Source organism: Passer domesticus, chromosome Z, assembly GCF_036417665.1.
Source record: "Passer domesticus isolate bPasDom1 chromosome Z, bPasDom1.hap1, whole genome shotgun sequence".
NCBI lineage: Eukaryota > Metazoa > Chordata > Aves > Passeriformes > Passeridae > Passer > Passer domesticus.
In genome coordinates, this window is record NC_087512.1 from 66,376,145 (window position 1) to 66,396,904 (window position 20,760).

A 20,760-nucleotide genomic window follows, 5' to 3' on the forward strand; every position below is an offset into this window, starting at 1 on the left:
AAGAGAATAAAAAGGATTTTTTGTATTGCAGGACAGCACTGAACAGAATGGCCCACTTACAAATTACCTTTATTTTTATTCCTTCCTTTTGGTACTACATCTTGGGTCCTACTTGATGCTAAAATGAAGGACAAATAAATAAATATTAGAGATGTTCGCCTAGGCAGCATACAATGAGTAAACTATCTATTCATGCTAGCATACTCTTTCAAAGCATTAGAGAACTCCAGTATTTCACTACAGAATCAAAAGATGGGAGGTGTTTTGGTTGCTTGTGTTGTTTTTCAGTTGTGAAGAAGCTTAAAAATACTTTCAAAAATGGCAATAGAGGACTAACTATGAAAACAAGTATATTCCATAGTGGGTAATTTTAGCTGGAATGTGCAGGGTTTTTTCTAGTTTGAAGTTTTTTTGAAATGCTTCATGATTCCAATGAAGATCAGCTGCCTGGATTTAAGATGAAGAAGAAAAAGTTTAGCACTATTCAGTGTATCATTTATAGTTACTGCATTATGAGTCTTGCACTGTGGAACATACTTGCTCCTATTTTTCCATAAGAGATCTACAATATGAGTTCTAGAACAGAGTTTTCTATGCAGAGAGGAAGTTTCTGTTATAGATGGTTGGGGATAGATAAACATTTAAGCTTTTTGAACAGGTGCATGATATTTGGCCTTTCATCTTGAGGGTTGGTTTAATCCTTCCTATGCAGTATATATCTAGATAGATAGATAGATATCTGTCCTGACATATATAGATATTCCTTTATTGTATTTGCTTCTATGTGAAAAGCAAAATGTGGAAGTCATGATTCTGAAGAGAAACTAAATATGTCAGTAAAATAAAATCTGTTTCTAAAAAAATCTGTGGCTTTTGTAACATAAAGTAATACCTGCTGATGTGTTGATCTGAACTCTGGCCTACTTATAATAGCAGTGACACTAATATCAGCTTGTAGTCTACATTGCTCTGCTGGCTACTGGCAAAACTACTGAGAAAGTGGTAGTACTGTCGCTGTTTGATGGTGTGTGCATGTGCATACAGGAATGTAATGGAGTTCACAGTCTGCACTTCTGCTCCACTCCAGGGAGACCCCACCTGTGGTGCTGCATCCAGCTCTGGGGTCCCCAGCACAGGAGGGACACCAGCATGTTGGAGTAAGTTCTGGGGAATGACACAAAGATTATCAGAGGGATGGAGCACCATTTCTGCGAGGAAAGGCTTAGAGAATCAGAGAGCGTTTGGCCTAGAGAAGAAAAGATTCTGAGTGACTTTCTAGCAACATTTCAGTACCTAGGGGGAGTCTACAAGAAAGATGAAGAGGGACTTTTAACAAGGGTGTATAGTGATAAAACAAGGGGCAATAGAATTAAACTGAAAAAGAGTAAATTTAAATTAGACATAAGAAAGAAATTGTTTGTTGTGAGTGTGGTAAAGTACTGGAATGACTGCCATGTCCATGGAAGTGTTCAAGGCCAGGTTGAATGGGGCTATGAGCAGCCTGGACTAGTGGAAGGTGTCCCTGCCCATGGCAGAGGAGTTAGAACTACATTATCTTTATGCTGCTTTCCAACCCAAACCCTTTTGTGTTTATTCAATATCTTTGCTGCCTTCATAATGTTGTCATGCTTTAGTGTTCTTATCCACTACACTGAAGTATAATTTGTATGGAGAAAAGCCCATGCTTCTGCTATGCCAGGTAATTGGGCAGTGCCCAATTACCTATTGGAGATTGTGTCTTTAACAGTCACTGGCCATACTGTTCGTATACACCAGGATGTCTCAGCTAAGAAGCCTGGGTTCGGAGCAGGTGTCATGATTCCCATTGACTTATGGAGTTCTTTGTTTGGGCTCTCAGATTTCCATCACCTCTGTGTGTAGGGTTTTCTGGAGGGCTTTCAACACAGACAGTAGTTGTCCTCATCTGGAATATTCAGAACAGGTTTCTTGAGACTGGCATGAAACTTCGTTAAGAATAGCCAAGCAGAACCACCCTAAATTACATGCATTCCCTGTTTTCTCAGACATCAGATCATACCTCTACCTTTTCTTTATATTGTCAATTCTTTGGTGCTTTGTGTTGTATACAGGGAATGACCAGGTACTCATCTGCCATTATAAATTTTTAAGGACCACAATGAAATGCAAAGTATGTGATGCTAAGTCATCAATTGTTACTCTGCTAGCATATTTCAGTTAATTTACTGTGTATTATGAACTATTGCTATGAAAGAGACGCTGCTGGACAGCTCTGTGTAGGCTGATGTTTATTTTAAATTAAAAAATTATTTTGAATTTATTTCTAATTTATCTCATGAAGCCACTCAGAACCAGTAGTGTGGTCTTACAAATAAAAAAAAAATGTCACTTTTTCTCATATAAAAACAGCCAGTCTTAGTGTGCATACAATAATGGTAACAAAAAGAGAAATGTCATGTTGTAGCTGTTAATCGGGACTTTGGTAATTAAATTCATTGTGACCAGGATATTATCCACTTTTTTGGGGGGGAGTAGAAACGGAGGTGATTACACAGCAGGAAAATATTCTATATTTTATATTATTCTTATATCTTATCTATATAGTCTTTTATGTCTGGACTCAAATCTTGAGAATTTTTCAAGTTCTCTAGAAACAAGCAAGAGGCTGTAGGGATCTGCTTCAACATAGCACCTGCCTTTGCTTTAGGATACTTTATAGGTTTAGACCAATCTAATTTAATTGTGTCCTTTTTTTTTTACTTAGTTCCATATAGTGGCAAGTGAGATTAGATATCTCATAGCCCAGTACAACACCTCCAAATACTGTAACTTCCAGATTACATTGAAAATCCCCACAAAAAGATGGTATAAAGTGCTACTTTCCATTGTTCACAGTCCCATTCTCGATCTGATATTTGTAAGATTCTTTCTAGAGCTATTTCTGCTGTAGTTCTGAAATTCACTTGCGGTTATAATGTATGACCAAGTGATAAAAAAGATTAAAACTCACTTGTGGTAACAGATGGTTTTGTAGTTGCCCCAAACATATACTGATTTTCCATACTATTCTTTTTCTCTCTGTTGTATTGTTCATAATGAAGTAAGCGCATAACCTGGTTTGTTTTGGTTTGGCTTTTTTTTTTTTTAATTTACAGATTTTGCAGTGTTTCTGTCACTTCAACTTCTTGTTCCTTATTAAGACTTCAGAGATACAAACCAGTAGCTCAGTAATTGCTTTCTTGAATCTGCCTTTAATAATTACATTTAGTAAAGCTGTATCGAAAATTAGAAAGGCAGAGACTAATGGAAAACTAGATTTTTCACTGAATTAGAAAGCAAGACAATCCATATATTGACAACATTTCAAGTTGAAACAGATCAGGAAAACTGTTTTGGACTGTCTGTGCAAAGAGGCAAACACAGGCCTGATGTGCAGTGGCATCTGCATTTTATACCAGCAGAGAAACTATAAGAGATTTCATGTAAATAGGTGTCTTGAGAGGGGACAGTAGAAATCTGGTTTAGAAACAAGTCACCTGAGGTTTTTTTAGTCAGAGAACCTTTTTCTTCACATTAACAAAAGTCTAGAAAGTGCTAACTTTTCACTGATTAAAATACCTTGTAGGCAAGGTGGGAAAAGAGGAAACATGTTTTAATTTTTTGTTTTAGATCTGAGGAAGAATATTTATTGAGGGTGGTATCACAGTGCTGTGAGTCAGCTTGTATGAAGGGGGTAGAGGAGAGGAGGTATTGTATCAGCGTTTAGTCTGTAGTGGGACTTTTCAATAAAAATTTAAGGCATTTGAATTCCCATTTTAAGAAGAAGGGAAACATGAAAACTGTTTTCAGGCTTCTATCCCTAATATGCTAATATTTTAAATGCCTCTTATTACAAGCAGGCAGGGGATTGCATGATTGATTGATGTATTAAGCTCAATGTGTTCATTAATTCTTAGGTGTTTTGTGTTACCTCAAAATTTAAAAAATGCCCCAAAGCCTAAACAACTTTTAAATGTGTATAGATCTGGCAATGTAAAAAGATCATTTCATGGTTGTGTATTGTTAGTTGGATGTAAAAGCTTGTGCTTACAAAGATTTGTTTTTTCCTGGTTTCTTTTTTTTTTTTACTGTTCTGTCTCTTACATGCTTTCCTTTTTCATTTTGTAACTGAGCTGGTTTTTTTGATAGAGATCATATGGGTGTCTTTGGGTCTTTTGTAGCATTTTGAGAGGTCTTTGCTTCAGTTGTCTGCTATACAGACACTAGGCCTAAAAAAAGATTGACATTTTCAATATTTTGGAGATCGTTATTTTTAACCAACAGTAGTACAATTCCTTTTACATGCTGCACATTAAATAATACTTTGCTTTGACTGCATAGTGCTTTCTTCTGCTGCATTTTTAGAATGCATATGCAGAATTAGATACATAGAATTTTGCTTGTGTGATTGAGATTTGGTGTAGATTAGTGCAGCATAGATCTTGTGATTTTTATTACACTGTGGATCAGTTTTGATAAACATGAAAAAAGAGTTTTGATTATGTAAATTTATACCATTTATTGGACGTTAAATTCATTTTACTGCAAAATATTGCTGAACTTTTAATTCGTATTATGTCTCATTGAACATAGGTTGATAGTTCGCAGGTTTCTGAATGTAGAAGAGACTTCTTCAGCTACAAACCTCACCTTAAATCACCTAGCATAGGATTAAATAGTAACTTTCATTGTGTTATACATGTATATTAATCAGTGTATAATTTTAAGTTAATTAATAGTAATTATTGGTAATCTGATAGACTTCATCAGTAATCCAGCAACTTTTAACGACATATGGAAAGCTCCAGTTGTTGCTAGTGTTGCAGGCAGTGTACTGTACTGTGCAGTGATAACAGCAGGGAAGCCGCTGTGAGATCACCAGCAACCTGACACATTTCACTGCTGTTTGTAGAACCCATAAAAGCCCATAATATTTTCCTTGTTTGGAATGGAAATAATAAATGTATAAGAAAGCACTTCAGAAGTCACAGAGAAAATGGAAGAAACCAGAAAGGTGAGGCATGCTTAAGATTCCTTACTGTGTCACTGGAATTCCCATAAGAGCAAACCAGCATTCTTTGTAATTTGAAGGAATTTGTCAGTTGCAAATAAATTGCTGTTTTGATAGTAACTTTTGGACCTAAGGGGTTTTTTTTTCTGTACCTGGTGGTAAAGATGAAAAACTCTTAAAAAGAGAAACAGTATGAAGCTAATGGGAATATGATAATCTTCCATCCCATTCACCTTCTTCAAAATATTGCAACAGGGTCTTCAGAGAAACTTTGCAAACCTGAAGAGCAAATTGCTGGTTGATAACAAAAAACCCAAAACCAGTAAAATTTGTGACAGTTGTGAATGTATAACTGAGTCTTCTAAGTGTCTTCCAAAAAATGAGCATAGAAAAAGAAGCAATTTTTTTCATCATTTTTCTTTTCCTCCTGCCTTGGAAGGAGCTTTCACAGGATCATAGGATCATTTGGATTGGCAGGGGCCCATGGAGGTCCAGGCACACCCCCTACCACCCCTGTTCTACACAGGGCCAATGTAGATCAGATTCCACAAGGTCATGTCCTATCATGTTTTGGCTTTTCCCACTACTTCTCTGGGCCTCAGCTCCAGTGTTTATCTAATATACACTTTCCAATGAAACTATTAAATAAGCCAGATTTGGCACTAAGTCTGGTCTTATTTGAAAAATTGACTCACTAAATTGAGTGATCTTTGCATGCAGTAATTTTTCATTGGTTCTTTAAAAAGAATGGATAGAAGATTTGAGAGAAAATGTTTTCAGTGGAAAGAAAGATGTGGGAATAGAATTATAGTAGACTGTCCTAATATAATAGAGAGATATGCATTTAACTTCAGGCCTCTGAATTGTGCCCAATCTGGATGCTTTAAGTAGGTTTTTCTAAGAACACACGTGAAAGAAGTTGTTCAGCATTGCAGAAGCACTTGGATTTTAGATCTAAAGTTTCCAAAGTAACCATGATGCTACTATTTGCCATACTTTTTAGTGTGTGTGGTTTTCCATGTTAAATACGTTTTTCTTAGTTCTTACATGGAAGAACCCCATAAGGACATTGTCCTTTGTTCGTTTGTTCCACCACAGTTGGTCATGCATGCTGAGCCAAGTGGACACTCAGTAGGGAAAAGGAGCATGTGACTGAGTGCTGCAAGTAGGTATGTGCAGCAGTGTGGATTGCATTGTGTGAAAAGCTTAAATGGCACGGTGAGCATTTAAACGCACAACCCTTATTTCTTAGCAGTTTACTTATTTTACTTACCCTTTTACTTTTTTCATCCCTGAGCAGGTCACTGGGAATTGAGGGAAGGGAAGGGAATATATTGTTTCTATAGGTACTGCCCCAGACATGTCGATGTTGACCTTTGAGGTCCCTAATACCGACCTCTTGACTAAGAGACACTTGGGTTTTTGTCATCCAGCTGTCCCCAGCTGTGCAGGGAGGGAGAGGAGTACCATGTGTTACCAGTGAGTTTTCAGAGCAAGCAGGTACAGTGACATGCACTTCTGATTCATACACAGTGGAATTGTGCATTCCCTTTAAAAATACAGGAGTGGGATTATTTCAGACTCCAGCCCCTTCTCCTACTCTTCTTGGCTACCTTATTTTAACAGTAACACAGTATGGTCTTCTCAGGTGTTGTTTCCCTGTTCCATAGATTCCTGTCCAGCATCTCTTACACAAAACTTTAAAATGTCCTCCAATTGTTTTTCTGCTTCCTAACATTATAGCTGCTCCTGAATAGAAAAGTGTTATATAGGTCTGAAATTTATCCTAACTGTGGAGAAGCATGAGCTTTCAATCAGACCATACATGCTGTGAAAATAACAGAGCACCAGCAGTGCCTATCCCGTTGGAAAAACTACATTATGAACATACTCAGTGCAAAGTTTTGTTAGTAGTTAGGCAGTTTTCCAGAAGTTTATGACTTGGCCAAGTTTTCCTCCCAGATGTCTTCCTGGTCTTCTTGTCCACATCTTGGAGAAATTTGAGTGAAGCAGTTTGGGTTTTGTTTTGGATTGGGTTTTGGGGGTTTGATTGGGTTTTTTGGCATGGATAATGTAAAATGTATTTTTCTTTAAGTATGTGTTTGGACTGTCTCAGCTGTAACTTTCTAAAAATATTTTCTGTCTGAAACACATACCTGATACAGAAAATCTAAGCCCAAAAATTAAAGGTTGGCAAAACTATAAGTAACCGAGAACAGTCTTGTAATGGAAAATATTAGATTATTCTAATTGCTCCTGGCTCTGCCATTGAATTCTATAATGCATTTTATTAAATTACTTCCATCTCAGGTCCTCTTCAGATGTTACTGAGATTGTAAAAAAGAAAAATAACAGCAGTGTGTCTGAGCTGCAGCATGAAACAAGAGAGAGGAATTAGTTGATCCAAGATGAATGTCCCCCTTCATGACCTCTTTAGAATTCTTAACCAAGAAAAGGCAATTAGGGACAGAGGCTGTACAGAAAGATTAGTGTTTTCTTGCAGAGGCAGTTGGAGATGACTTCTCAGTCATATGTAGGATAGGGCAGGTTGCATCTCTTTTTTGCCCTGTAAATAGAAAAGTGACACCTAATCTAAATGTGCAGAAGAATGGACTTTTGCTGCAAATAAGAACTTAAGAGTTAACAAGGCGTTTGCACGCCTTGTGCAGGGGCACACTGCAGTTTCACAGTAACAGAAAAAATATTAGAAAATGTTATTTATGGCAGCACTTTGTGTGAATAAAAATTACAGAAGTTCTTCTATTCAGTACAAAAGGTAAAACCCAGGAAAATGGCAAGATTCAGAGGTTTGGATAGGCGAGTAACGTTTTTCCTAAGTACCTAATAAAGCAAGAAGAAAATCTGAAGCCTCAGAATGAAGGAAGGAGTGATACCTGTGACAGTATCATGTTGTCTGTTGGACTTCTTAGTGGTATCTCTAATATTTTCTTGGTAGTATTTTTGTGCATCTGAATTTAGGGTTTTAAGTCTGTATGTATTTAAATAGGGAACTTGGTTGGTATCTGCTGATGATGAACATCGAGTTTTCTAGTAAAATAAATGAAGATTTCTTTCACCCAAGAATCCAGGACATGAAATGGGACTCATATTTGAGCTGAAATGAGCATATGGATTCTGTTTCCTCATAATGCTGTTTTTAGGTAGATAGTAGCTTTTGTTACGAAAGTGTTCAAGTCAAGTTAGTTCTTTGGTAGTCTGTGCTGGGCTGTGTCTTCTGTTTTTGTCTTCATTGAGGTAAAGGCAGTTGAGGATTTTTAGGCCTGTGAATAGTACTGTTCAATGCTTTGAGTTAACATTTGAAGAGACTGCCACATTGTATTATCAATTCAAGCAGTAGACAGCAATTAAAAGCAGCACAATTTTCAGTCATCCATATCCTGTTGCTTTGCTTGCAGTATATATGCTTTCATTTACACATTTCCTCCATCAGACTCAATTTATAACTTATTTTAAATCTCTCAGAAATGTGCTGGTTACATAAAACCTTATCTGGCTGAATACTTGCACAGGCATGTAATTAGCTAATATTTGCCTCACCATCTTCCAAGTGACTGAGAGACCAGTTGCAAAATAATATAATATTCACTGAATCAATTTTCATATCTTTGAAATTATAAATACATTACTCTACAACCAGTGCTCTTGGATAGCTTCAATCTTGTATTGCAATAATACTGATAGGATACTTTTATTACATATATTATGGTGATATTGGTTTGTATTAGTACTTCTACTGCCTTTGAGGCGATAGAATCTGTTGACACAGTTGTACTAGGAGAAGTTCCCATAATTGGTTTAGATGTTGCCTTTTCTCAGACATGGCTGTTTGAGTCAAAATCTGTGCTTCCCTTAGCTCTTCCACTAATGTCAATGCAGTTCTCTCTTTGAAGTGTCTTTGATTTATGTATTTGCTGTATTTTCTATTGTAAGTAAAGGAAGTTAGGAAATACTTGTTTCTCTTCCCTGTGTTATTTCTTTATTTTCAAGTAAAATCCATGCTCTGCTCTGAACTTCATGCTTACCTGCTCCTTTTTGTGGTATGCCTGCACCATGCTGACTGCAGTCCCCATAGGCATAACTTGAACAGACCCAGGCTGGCCCTCTTGTCACTGAGCTTTGTCCAAACTTTACAATGAGTTCTGCACTGTGTGCTACCCTTGCTGTTGCTACTGTTAATGCTGTCACCAGTCCCTGAGCCAGATTCAGACTAGCTCAGGAATATTTGCATTCACTGTGTCCAACAAGCCAACTATACAAATACTCTGTTAGTAACAGCATGTAAATTCAGAAGCTCAAAAATGTAAATCCCAATTTGGGCACAATATTTTATTATTTTTGAGCACTGTTTGTGGTAGCTGCTGTTGCATTTTCTTCAGTAGTTGTGCAGAGTTTGTCACTTCCATTCTCTCTACCTTCCTTGCACATGAAGAAGCATTTGATTTTCTGCAAGTGGATACATCGATAACCACATCCTGGTAACCTGTTTTTGGTCTTGTGGCAGTCACAACAGGCTTAGTCCAGTAACAAAACTGTCTTATATCTATTTGAGCTTATTTCTTTGTCCCACTTTGAATTACCATTTCAAAGAGATTGACCTGGTGAGGGAAACCTTTGGTGAGCAGGTTGGCATTCTTTAATAAATTGATGCAGTGACTTGTCTTTCCAGGAATGAGTGCTGATGTTTGAAGCAGTGTTGTTAGTTCTGTGTAGGAGTAACGCAGGTGGCAGGCAATTGCAGAGGTAATGAGGTTTCCATTTTGGAAGACAGGCCAATGCCAATTAAGTTGAAGTTTGGATGATTTAACTCAGTGAAAGTAAGTGCCTGAACGTGTTATGTGGATCCTGGCTGCTCATCTTCTTATTAACAGAGTAACATTTGAATCCTCTATTTTGGGTCTGAAAATATGATAATCACAGTATTTAAATGTAATACATGAAGGTTATTTGCTAAGTTGCACAGACATTTAGAAAAACAACCTCTTTTGACTACTGCTCTTAAAAATTTGCTTGGATGAACTACTTATGTGGTAAAGAGGAGCAGAGGCTTCTCAGATTGATCGCTGCAGAGACCCTAATAAGAGCTGTTGCAAAGTGGATGCACATTATTTTTTTCCCCTGGTATTTAATCACCATGATGAATGTGGAACTGATTTTAATAGCTTGTGTGTATTGTATCTTGACTAAATCCTGTTGTGTTTCATATTCATATGTGATTTGTTAGTCACCAAGAAAGAAAAAGACTAAATTAATGTATGTCTACTATGGTAGACATACCATGGAAAATGAGACAGTAGGAAGTCAGTTCCTTTGAAATGTTTATTACTCTACAGCTTGTGTATGTTTTTATGTGCTTTTTGGTACCATTTACATTTCTGTTTGTAAACAAAATATCTGTTCTTTGCAGGCATTAGGTCACCAGGTGCATTCACTCCAGACAGCAAATTCAAGTGCAAACAGAATCAATGTTTCTGGGAAAAAACTTGATGTTGTGTCTAACCTCTCAGAAAAAGGAGCTTCTTGCTGCTAGTTGGCTTCTATACAAGGGTACTTTTCATTGTGGTCAGGAACTGCATCCTGCCTTGGGAAGGGAGAGGATTCATTACAGACTCTCCAGAGAAAATAGCAAAGGATTTTGTGACAAAATAGAAGATTCCTTATATTTTACCCAACTTAGATTTAATCTGTTTCTTGTAAATATACTTCTGGCATCAGTTATTTTTTGCAGTATTCAAGTATTTTATCCCAATTTATTGTTTCTATTGGAAAGCTAGTATTTTCTGTAAAGAGGCTCATCATTTTTCTATTAGTAGAACATCTATGATAAGAGACATTCAGAGGCAATCCAGAGCAGATTAGGCTAATTTTATTTTTTGTCTGTATAACTATAGGCTTTAGCATGGGTTGTAAACTTTTTTCCTTTTTCAGTTAACACTCAACACATTTTCCCTTAAGTCTCACTGTAAGGAAGTTAGCCAGACAGGTAACTACAGTGGCAATGCAGTTTTGAAAATATGTCTGTCATCTATGTAACAGTTGTCCTCTGCAAGGCCAATAAAGAAAAATGCCAAAAACCAGTCAGATCTTGTAGCATCTCGGTTTGGTTACAAATCAGATTTCCATAGCCAGTGTATCATTGGCGAGGGGTAGGTTTTTTAGTAGAATGCCAAGTAAGTTATTTTTCAGGAAATGACAGCGAGATTCCTATGGGATTTTATGAACCATGTGTTTGGAAAAGATTGGTTTAAAGAGAGTTGAGAAAATCAGAAAACTACTTACTCTTACATGTCAGCTACTCTTTCATTCAACAGTGACAGCTCTGTAGAAGCCTCCCTTGAGCTTCCCATGTTATAGGAATTACAAAACTGCCTGACTGGGTTGCAGTATAAATCGTTTTTCTATCTCTTCCTCCTAAGACCTAAGAAATATGACAGACACCTCTAAAAGGCCATCTTCAGGAAGAATATCCCTGAATCCTGTGCATGCCTTTCGTACATTATTCCTACTAACACTGCCATTTTACAACTGGAGGAGCCTCACACTGCAAAAGAGTGTAGTGTAAGTGTAACTATTTTGTATTGTTGGTGGAAAATACGAACTGCACACTGAAAGGCTCTTGAAGAGATTGTAATCTGATTTAGGTAGATACTGGTACCACTAAAACTAGTAACTGTTAGGGAAGAGAAAACTTTTCAAGTAGACAAGTGTCTGAAGCTTGTATAAATTGGTAGGGAGGCATTTGAATTAGGAGTCACATTCATAAGAACAAGTGATTTTTCTTATGTACTCATTATTTTATTTAGTTATTCTTTTTAGCAATGAAAGCCTAAGTTAGATTGCAGTAATGTGAGATTTAACAGAAGGAGTTAAAAAAACAACAGACTTGTTCTCTTTTATCACAGTAGAAAATGTATTTTTGTATGTTAAAAACAGTAAGTCTGTTTTCCCAGGCCATAATGGGTTGTGTAACTGTTTCACACAGGCTGGAGCTGTTGGGAATACTCTCTGGAAGTCCTACAGTGAACATTTCACTTCTCTGTCATGGTTTTTCTCCCTCACAAACTCTGGACAAAGCAGTGTCATAACTGGATAATATCAAGCTTTCATTTCCATTCAATAAAACTGTGTACTTTTTTCTTTGTGCTGTAATATTGTACATTGTACTTGGGACTGCAACAGTCTGATTTCATAAAACAGACATGACAGTGCTTGGGGTGAAGGAAGGGACTCAGAGTTTAACCCAACTTTGGAACTGACTTAAGGTGAGATAAGCAAATCTTGTAACTGATAATGCAGTGGGTCTGAATCTCTTTGGGGCCCCTCAGTAGAAGTGAAACGTGTGTTGAGCAGAGCTGTACTGCTTGAGGGCGAGGTGCAGGCACAAGGAGCACCTGCCCCGGGCAAGCAGGGAGGTGGAAGAAACTGTGAGGACTGGTGCCCAAAGGTCTGTGCTATCTGAGTTGCCCCACTGCAGCTCTGGCATTCTGCCTGCTCTCATAGCCATCAGGAAAATGTTCAGCATGTGTGAGGATGATACCAGGAAGGGTGGATTACTCTTAGCTCTCTGCTTGTTCATGCTCCCTTCCAACACTCTCGATTCCTTAGGCATTCATTTCTCTTCCTTGACTGCCTCTGGCAGACACTCTCATCTCTTCTTTGGGACCCAAAGCAAAACTACATAGAGCAAACTGGTCTTGTTGGGGCTATACTGCTTCATTCTTTACTGTGCCCCAACTCATTTTCCCACTTCTGCAGCAGAAAGAGGACCCTTTCCTTATGGGCAGACTGCAGAAGATCATGTAAGGGCTGCTTGTGTAGAAGAGCAATTTCTAAAGAGAGGAGTCAACAGATGTGACTGTAAGCAACCCACCCAAGGAACAGAAGGTCTTAAGTCTCAATAACTTGAAATGGTGATGATAACCAAGGTAAACACTGGGTGCTAGACAAAGGAGAACTAGAACAGGAGGGAATATGTTTGGAGAGCCAAAGGGAGATTTTCCTTTCCTCGTGCCTTTCTGGCCATTGTCAGCCTCCATGCCCTTGAGCTGCCCTGTGCCCACTGCAGAGCTGAGTTTTTCTGCCCTGCTTTCCAAAAGATGAAGTCAGAATAAGTTAATGTGTTTTCATTTGGGGAATAGTGAGATTCAGTTTTATCAAAGCTACTCTGAAGTTTGAGTTGGCTCTGAATACTGTCCTTGTCTCCGCCTCTGCTGTGGAGGGCATTCACAAGTATGGAGCATTGCCATGAGGCACTGACACTCCCAAGAAGCGGAACTGCTGTTGCAGCTACATGCAGCTGTGGTTACCTCCACCAGCCAGGTGTTCTTACTGATTGTGTAGAATACTGTTTTTCCCTGAAACAGTACGATGGAAATAGGCTTAAAGTTTTCTTTTGATCTCTACTATTTTCTGTGGTCTTCTAGTCGTAGTCATAGCACAACCAAGACAGAAAATGTGCCATTGTCTGAGCAATAATGAAACACTATAAACACGTGGAAATCCTATTAGTGTTTCAAGGACCGTAGCTGTCATTTCATTTGCTATGGAATTCCTTCCATATGGCCATGGCAAAGGTTTAAGGTTGAGTTTTCTTGACACTTTGAATGCATTAGCTGTTCCTCAGACAAAAGTCTGTCAAGTATACTGAAGGATCTGAAGGGATGTATTTATTTCTGTAAGTAATATATTAAATAGAATTAGGGTCAGTAAGCTTGGTCTTGAGAGATAAAAACATGACACCAGAATTTTGTGGAGTCTTTTTTCCTGGTGAATTTTAGACAAATGTATCTGGTTTTTGTAAATTTATCTTTTTCTGCTTCTATTTTTTATATCTCCTTTTCTAAATGACACTGCCCCAAATCTCTTTTTCAGCTGTAGTTTTTCAAAAGTATTGCAATTCACTTTTTAATGTGTAAGTATGCACAATGTGTTAGGATTCATTTACCATAGTGGTAAACTATATAGCTGGCGTAATTTCCATGAGTGAATGTGACAGTCATCTGTGTATTTCTTATGTAACAGAAAACCAAGCTGAGATGTTACTACACTTGTTAGTTTTCATCCCCTCTCATTGTCATGTTTATCATTCTTGTCTGGACTTTTTTGTTAAATTGATTATTGTATGATTTTTTGAGATTAAGTTACTGGAGCTGCATATTTTTGCATCAGATTATCAGGTAAAATATGTCCTTTTGTATCCAATATACATATGTGACATAGGTAAGAACAGAAGAGGTGCAGTGTCAGTGTTACCCACAATACCTGATAGGCACTTGTGGGCACCATGGGCAGTTTTTGTACATCTTATTCGTTCCTGTTTTCTTCCATTTGTGCTTTCTGTCTTCAAAATTCACAGTGATACAGTACCGATTTTTTGCCCATATACAATCCAGTTTAGTTGCTATGTAGGACTGTCAAGTTTCTGCAACAAGAAGAGAAATGCACATGTTCTTCTTGAAAGTATCAAAAAAGGACCATTCATTTAGAGTTTTGGTAATGATCGGAAACAGATAAATTCAGGAAAATGGCAAAATCAGGCATAGCTGCTAACAATAAGAAAATGGTTTCCAGGATCTGAATATAATCCATATAATTGGAACAAAGTGAAGAGGGAAAAAAATTATATGTAAATTTGTTTTATACTCAGACCTGAAAGTTTTTACTATTTTATTAACAAAGACCTTAGGAACTCTTCTTTTGAAATTTTCATCACAAATTTGATGGTTGTGAATTACAGTGACAGAGCTGCAATTCTGCTAGTTTAAGAAATCAGCATTATTCATACTGATATCCAATTCAGAGATTTTTGCCCCATACATTGTTAATGAGTGTTAAAGTCTGTTGGAAGAATGCCTTTAATGGATAATGATCTTCTACCTATGTGCAGACATCATTGGTAACTATTGTCAGCAACCAAGAACAGTGATGTTTCTAGTTTCAAAGTAGTCTTGGAGTTTTCTGATTGGTGTCTTTAAATCTGTGGTCCTATGTGTCCTAGTCAGGGTGAACTGCAGTGTAACGTTCAGTGCAGTGTAATTTCTGGTATTTCAATGACAATGGGAAAAGTATTTTGCTTGTCTAATTCAGAGATTAATTCCTGCATTTTTCATTTAAGTATCAGTTACTTATAAAAAGTCATATATCTTTTCAGAGTTATCTGTTCAAGTAACATGAACATTTTTACTAGAAAAGTAATTTCCTAGCACTGTTGCAAATTTTTCCCCATAGTTCTTCCGTCTTTATTTTGGCACTTTCATCTATGTTCACCAGTTTCCTTATATTGTTTTTCTGCCAGGGCCTGCAATTGCACAGTTAAATTTGTGCAAGATTTGCTTATAGCTATTTTGTATCCATTAAGAGATCCTATCTCTCTCTCAACTTAATGTATTTTTTGTCTTTCACACAAAGCCATGTCATTTTATGAAACAGTGGCATGGAAACTAATTTATATGTTTTTAATTTGCTCTTGTGAATTGCTGTCTGGTAAAGAGTGAGGAGGCAAACCTGGAATTTATGCAGTCTGAGTAAACTCATATAATCATACAAGTTTATAAACATAATTGTGTTATTTCTTGCATTTCTGCTTTTAAGTTACTTTGTAATTCAGTTTAATATTTAAATTTAAATTAAGCAAAAACATTTCTGGGTTGTCCACTTATTTATCACAAATTTCTTTATATTTCCGAAGTCTACGTGCCACAGTGAGTAGATTAGATCATTTGCATTCAAACAGTGATATTCAACTTCAAGCATAGCAGAGTTGTTGTTTGTTTTGTAAATTTTAGCTGTCTTTTAAAGCTGGATATGAGGCCTCTGGATAGTGAGGGGCAAGTTAAAGCATTTACACTGGTGGAAGGAGTTGAGGGTGTAAGGGTTGCAGTGTCTGTATTTTGAAATAACATTACTTTGCATGCAAAGCTTCTTTCTTTCACCTTCTGTGAAAGTAACTGTCAAATACATTGTTCAATGTCATGGTGTTAGCAAAAATTATGAAACTGTTATTAAAACAGGAGGAAGTATAAATGTAGCATAGTTTTTGGTGTTCTGAAACCATTTATGTGGCTCCTTAACCCATGATGAAACACAGGACAAAATAGATACATGCTTTGAAAACAGGTCCACATAGGGATTTATATTTCCTTTCACATAATCCAATTATTCTCCTTTATGAAAAGATGGGTTTTTAGATTTCAGAGGGACAAATATTTCTCTGAAGACACACATATGAATAAAACCAAAATGGAACTGCGTGTGCCAACCTGTGATTCACAAGAAAGTTACCTGCCAAGGGAGTGGTTATAGCTGAGGCAGAAGCCCCTTAGACTTCTCCAAATGGCAAATTTGGCAAATCCTGTAGCCAACAGAAGTGCTAAACTTAGAGTGGTGAGTGGCTCTTAGCTGACTGAGTTGTAGGTGGGTGTTATAAATTCCTCGTAATTCCTGGAGATTTAACATCAAGTAAATACAAAACTGTTGCAACACCTCAGCTAGAGACCCATGATCACCTTTCATTTAACTGCTTTCATATTTTATTATCCATTCTTTCTAACAAGCTATCCTTAAAATTCCTTTGTTCTTGTGCAATCCAAAACAAATTGTTCCTTGCAGAACTATTTCTTTCACGTAGTGTGTAGAATATGAAATATAAATATTTTCCTGTCATTTAATTAATATGTTAAGACTTAACTAAACAAAATGTCTACAGTGAATTTCCTTTACATATGATTCTTTTTACAACTCTGAACCTAAAGTTGTAGAGGTGCCTTGGAGATTTTAATGTGTTTAAATTGTTTAATAGCTAGTAGCTGTTCTTCCAAAGTAGTCCAAATAGATTGGGGGCGGGGGGAGCAAATCAGTGCACCCATATAAGAGCATCTGCTTGTACTGTTATGACACATAGTCCTATTTAAGATGTAATAACCTGTATCACAGGTTATTACAGCAACTCAAATGAATTTTGGTAATGTAAATATTGGAATATTGGTGGGAAATTACTATGGTCCTAGCCATACTGCATTCAAGCAAAGGTAAAAGCATTTCAGTCTGGATTAAATAAAATGCAATCTGTTTTTAATGTTGTTTGGCTAGCCAGTGAAAACCATAGCATTTTGACCTGTTTGAAAGGCAGGTTCTAGAGTACAACAGAAAGAGTTTGTCCAGTATGGTATACCAGTGTTTGCTCTGATCAATGCTAGCTGGGCATGTTGTGACAGAAAACGCTTTTTTCTGCATTCAGGCATAAACACTGTTTGCAAATTTATTTCAAAGAACATTTTGTTTGCCTAAGTTTTGGGTCTTGATGTGATCATCTGTGCTGGACATTGTTTCTCATTGTCCTGAAAATAATTATTTCCAGCATTTTCTGGGCAAAACAGAAAACAAAGAACTCCTAGATTGAGCAGGCACCTTTTCTGTATTATTTCTCTGCTGATTTTGTCTTCATTTAATAGACCATATTTTCTTGAGTACCTCAAAATATTTCTCGTCACTTGCCCTCAAAACTGACCTGCTGACCTGAGAATCAAGAAAATGTCATGTTAGTGACTACTAATTAGTGGATCCAGAGAGTTGCTTCTCCTGGCCTTTCAACCTTCCAGAGGCAGCAACAAAAGCTGTCACATGTATCATGCAAAGAAAACAAGCATTTGCCATGTGTGCGTTTTGTTTTGTTTTTTCATAGAGTGTGCACAGCACAAGTACAATTGAGAATAGAGATGAATTTGTAGGTTAGGAGGAAATTAGCCTAGAATATAGTGCTTGTATTTATTTCTCTATTTCCATGCATAACATAATGCATATATTGTCCAGCTGTTACTGAACATGTGTGAATATAAGTACTTTGCATTGTAAGAAAGGGAAAAGAATTATACTGTATTTCTTTTCTCCCTGTTTGGTATTTTCCTCTGTCCCTACCATTTTTTTATTTCTGTTAGTTCAAACTATATTGCATCTTTCTGAAAGGAGATATTTTAATGCTTATTTTTTTATGTAAAGCATATAGTCCATGCTGAAGCTGGTTTTTTATGTGTCTGTTGAAAGAACAGGTTAACAGAAGATTCAGCCATATGTGGCATTAATCAGTGTTGTACTTCTGCAACTCATTAGGCACATTAGGGTTTTTAGGACTGCTTAGAAGAATGACTGTGGTAAAATGTGCAGTCACAGCCATGTCACTGAACTGTTTTGTGCAAGTAACATTACCCTCTTTTTTATTATTTATAATTTTCAGGTCTTTAAAATAGAAGTGCTGGTGAGTGGAAGGAAACATTTTGTGGAGAAGAGGTATAGTGAATTCCATGCACTTCATAAAAAGGTACTGATCTTTTTCTTTATAGTATATTGCTTTGTTTTGCCTCAGTGATGTTTTCCTCTCTCTTGTAATTGTTACTGTACATGGTTTATCTTAAATGCATCCTGTGATTCATGTCTCTCGAAATTAATTACTAACTAACTAAATTTCTTCTTTGTTTTGTAGAAGGGAGTAATTATTTCTCACATGTTACTAAGTCTCTTTTTCTTTTTGATTGTTGTTTACATGCTTTATGGCTAAAATGCTGTCTGTAGTATGTTTTTGTCTTCTTGTAAAGTCACAAAATAAGTTCCATACCAACCACAAAAAGTGATTTTATTCCCAGTTAGGCAAATAATTTGTTAGTTCTCTACATTTTACTGATAACCTGCCGTATGTAAAGATGAGGAAACAACTTTTGTAAATGAGAAAACCAGATACAAAAATTACTCTGTAAAGCATCTCAGTTAATGGAATATAAAATATCTGTTAAGCTTGTCTACTGAATCATCTTAGTAACATATAGAAGGGAGCTCAGTACTTTCAAGGCTGTTTATCCAATAATACTTCTTTGAATTGCTTTGACCATTATTAAAGTATGAATTTTTCTCTCCAAGCTGAAGTGAAAGGCTGCTGTGCAGTTGTGCTGCTGAAAGGCTAGCTTTAGTTTTTTTCTCTACTTTATGAAGGCCAGGTATTGTGAAGGAGAATTCTGGAGGAGCGTTGCAGCCCATTACCAGCAGTGGGAATGTACTGAAGAGCTTCAGTCCTAGGATCTAGGTTAACTAAACGTCTCATCGTTTGTAGGTTGAGTAGCAGTGGAGTGTGGGCACAATCAGCTACTTTGACTGATGCTGCTTGCCTTCATTGTGGAAGAGCTTCTCCTGCAAACATCAGAGACATCAGCGTGTGTATTTACAGCTCCTTCAGTGCAACATCAGAGGAGTTTATTTCCACCAGTATGTTTGCTGGTGGTCCTGAATTAGGTCAGAAAAGAAGCATGAACCTGAGGATGATTTTGCCAGGCTTGTAAGGTGTATAGGTTTAAGCAAACTTGTCTGAGCAAAATGCAACTATTGACCCATCAAAATCTAAAAACAAGACCCATTTGCTTTACTGCACCATAATTAAGATGTGCTAGTGCTTCTTGCCTATTTCCTCCTTGCCTCAGTAGTGGTATCATTTGCCATTTATTAATACTCATTTTCTTGTTTGTTGTTTTACTACAGATATGTCTCAGATAATGTAATCCTTGTGTTCATATTAAATATGAAACCAAATAAACAACAGTGTCAGAAACAGTAAAATAACTCACTCAGCCACCACTAGGCCTTGTGATATATGAGTGCTTTGTTTTACAGATGAAAATAATTCTGCAGTTGAAGGTAAAGCAGATGAATAGAGTTTATACAGTGAAATAGTCTAGGAAACATTAAGAGGGAAAAATCAAGATTTATATCCTTAAAATGTGCCCTATCCAAGCAGGCAGTCTCCTATTGTTAGAGTAGTATAGTATTGTATAATGCAGTGTAGTACAGAATTAAAATTAGAAATATAATTGAATATTTTCAGTTGGAAAAGATGTACTACCATTATATAGTCAAACTGCCTAAGCAATGCAGGGATGACCAGAAATTACAGCTTTATATTAAAGGCATTGTTCAAATGTCACTGACAGGCTTGGGACATCCACCACCTCTTGAGAAAGCCTGTTACAGTGTTTGATCACCTTCTTGGTAAAGAAATGTTTCCTGATGTTCACTCTGAACCTCACCTGGCACACCTATGAGCCATTCCCGCATGTCCTGTTACTGGATCCCAGGGAGAAATGCTCAGTACTTCCCACTCCACTTCCCCTCCTCAGGAAGTAACGACATCACCCCTCATCATACTTTTCTCCAAACTAAGCAAACTCAGTGTCCTCAGCCACTTGGCATCTATCTGCTGAGCACATACAGGTGGGTCCTTTGCAAGCAGAGGAGAAGAAAAGCCAACACCAAGGCTGGATCTGGAAGAGGGAGAAGAATGCCTGTGGTTGTCAGCAGAAGCCTTTCCCAGGCTGCTCACCATTTGGGCACAGATGACGCCCTTTCACAGGAACAGGCCTTTGTACTTCCCGTTCTTGGGCTCCTGCTGTGGCAGAGTATGACTCTGGCATGATGTAGAGAGTAGCACCAAATTGTGACTCCAGGCAAGAGGAGAGATTTGGGCACCACCATAGGAAGACTGCACCAGGCAGTGCAGACTGGTGGGAGAGCAGAGCCCAGGGACATGGAGCAGAAGGTACAGAGAAGGGGAAACAGGAAACAGGCCTGGGGTGATGAGCAGTGAGTCATGGGCTTGCTCTGGAGAATCCCATCTAAGGGTTCCTGTCCCAGGATCAGCTGGGGAATGCTTGCATGTAGAGGAACAATGATACAGTACC

General features: G+C 37.4%; 1 protein-coding gene across 1 annotated transcript in view; it reads left to right on the forward strand.

Annotated features, from left to right (window-relative positions):
- SNX24 (sorting nexin 24) overlaps positions 1-20,760 on the forward strand; it is an 87,895-nt gene that overhangs the window by 27,061 nt on the left and 40,074 nt on the right. Inside the window, exon 2 of the mRNA XM_064405651.1 lies at positions 18,276-18,359. Coding sequence (XP_064261721.1) covers positions 18,276-18,359 — 84 coding nt within the window. The remainder of the gene's footprint in view (positions 1-18,275; positions 18,360-20,760) is intronic.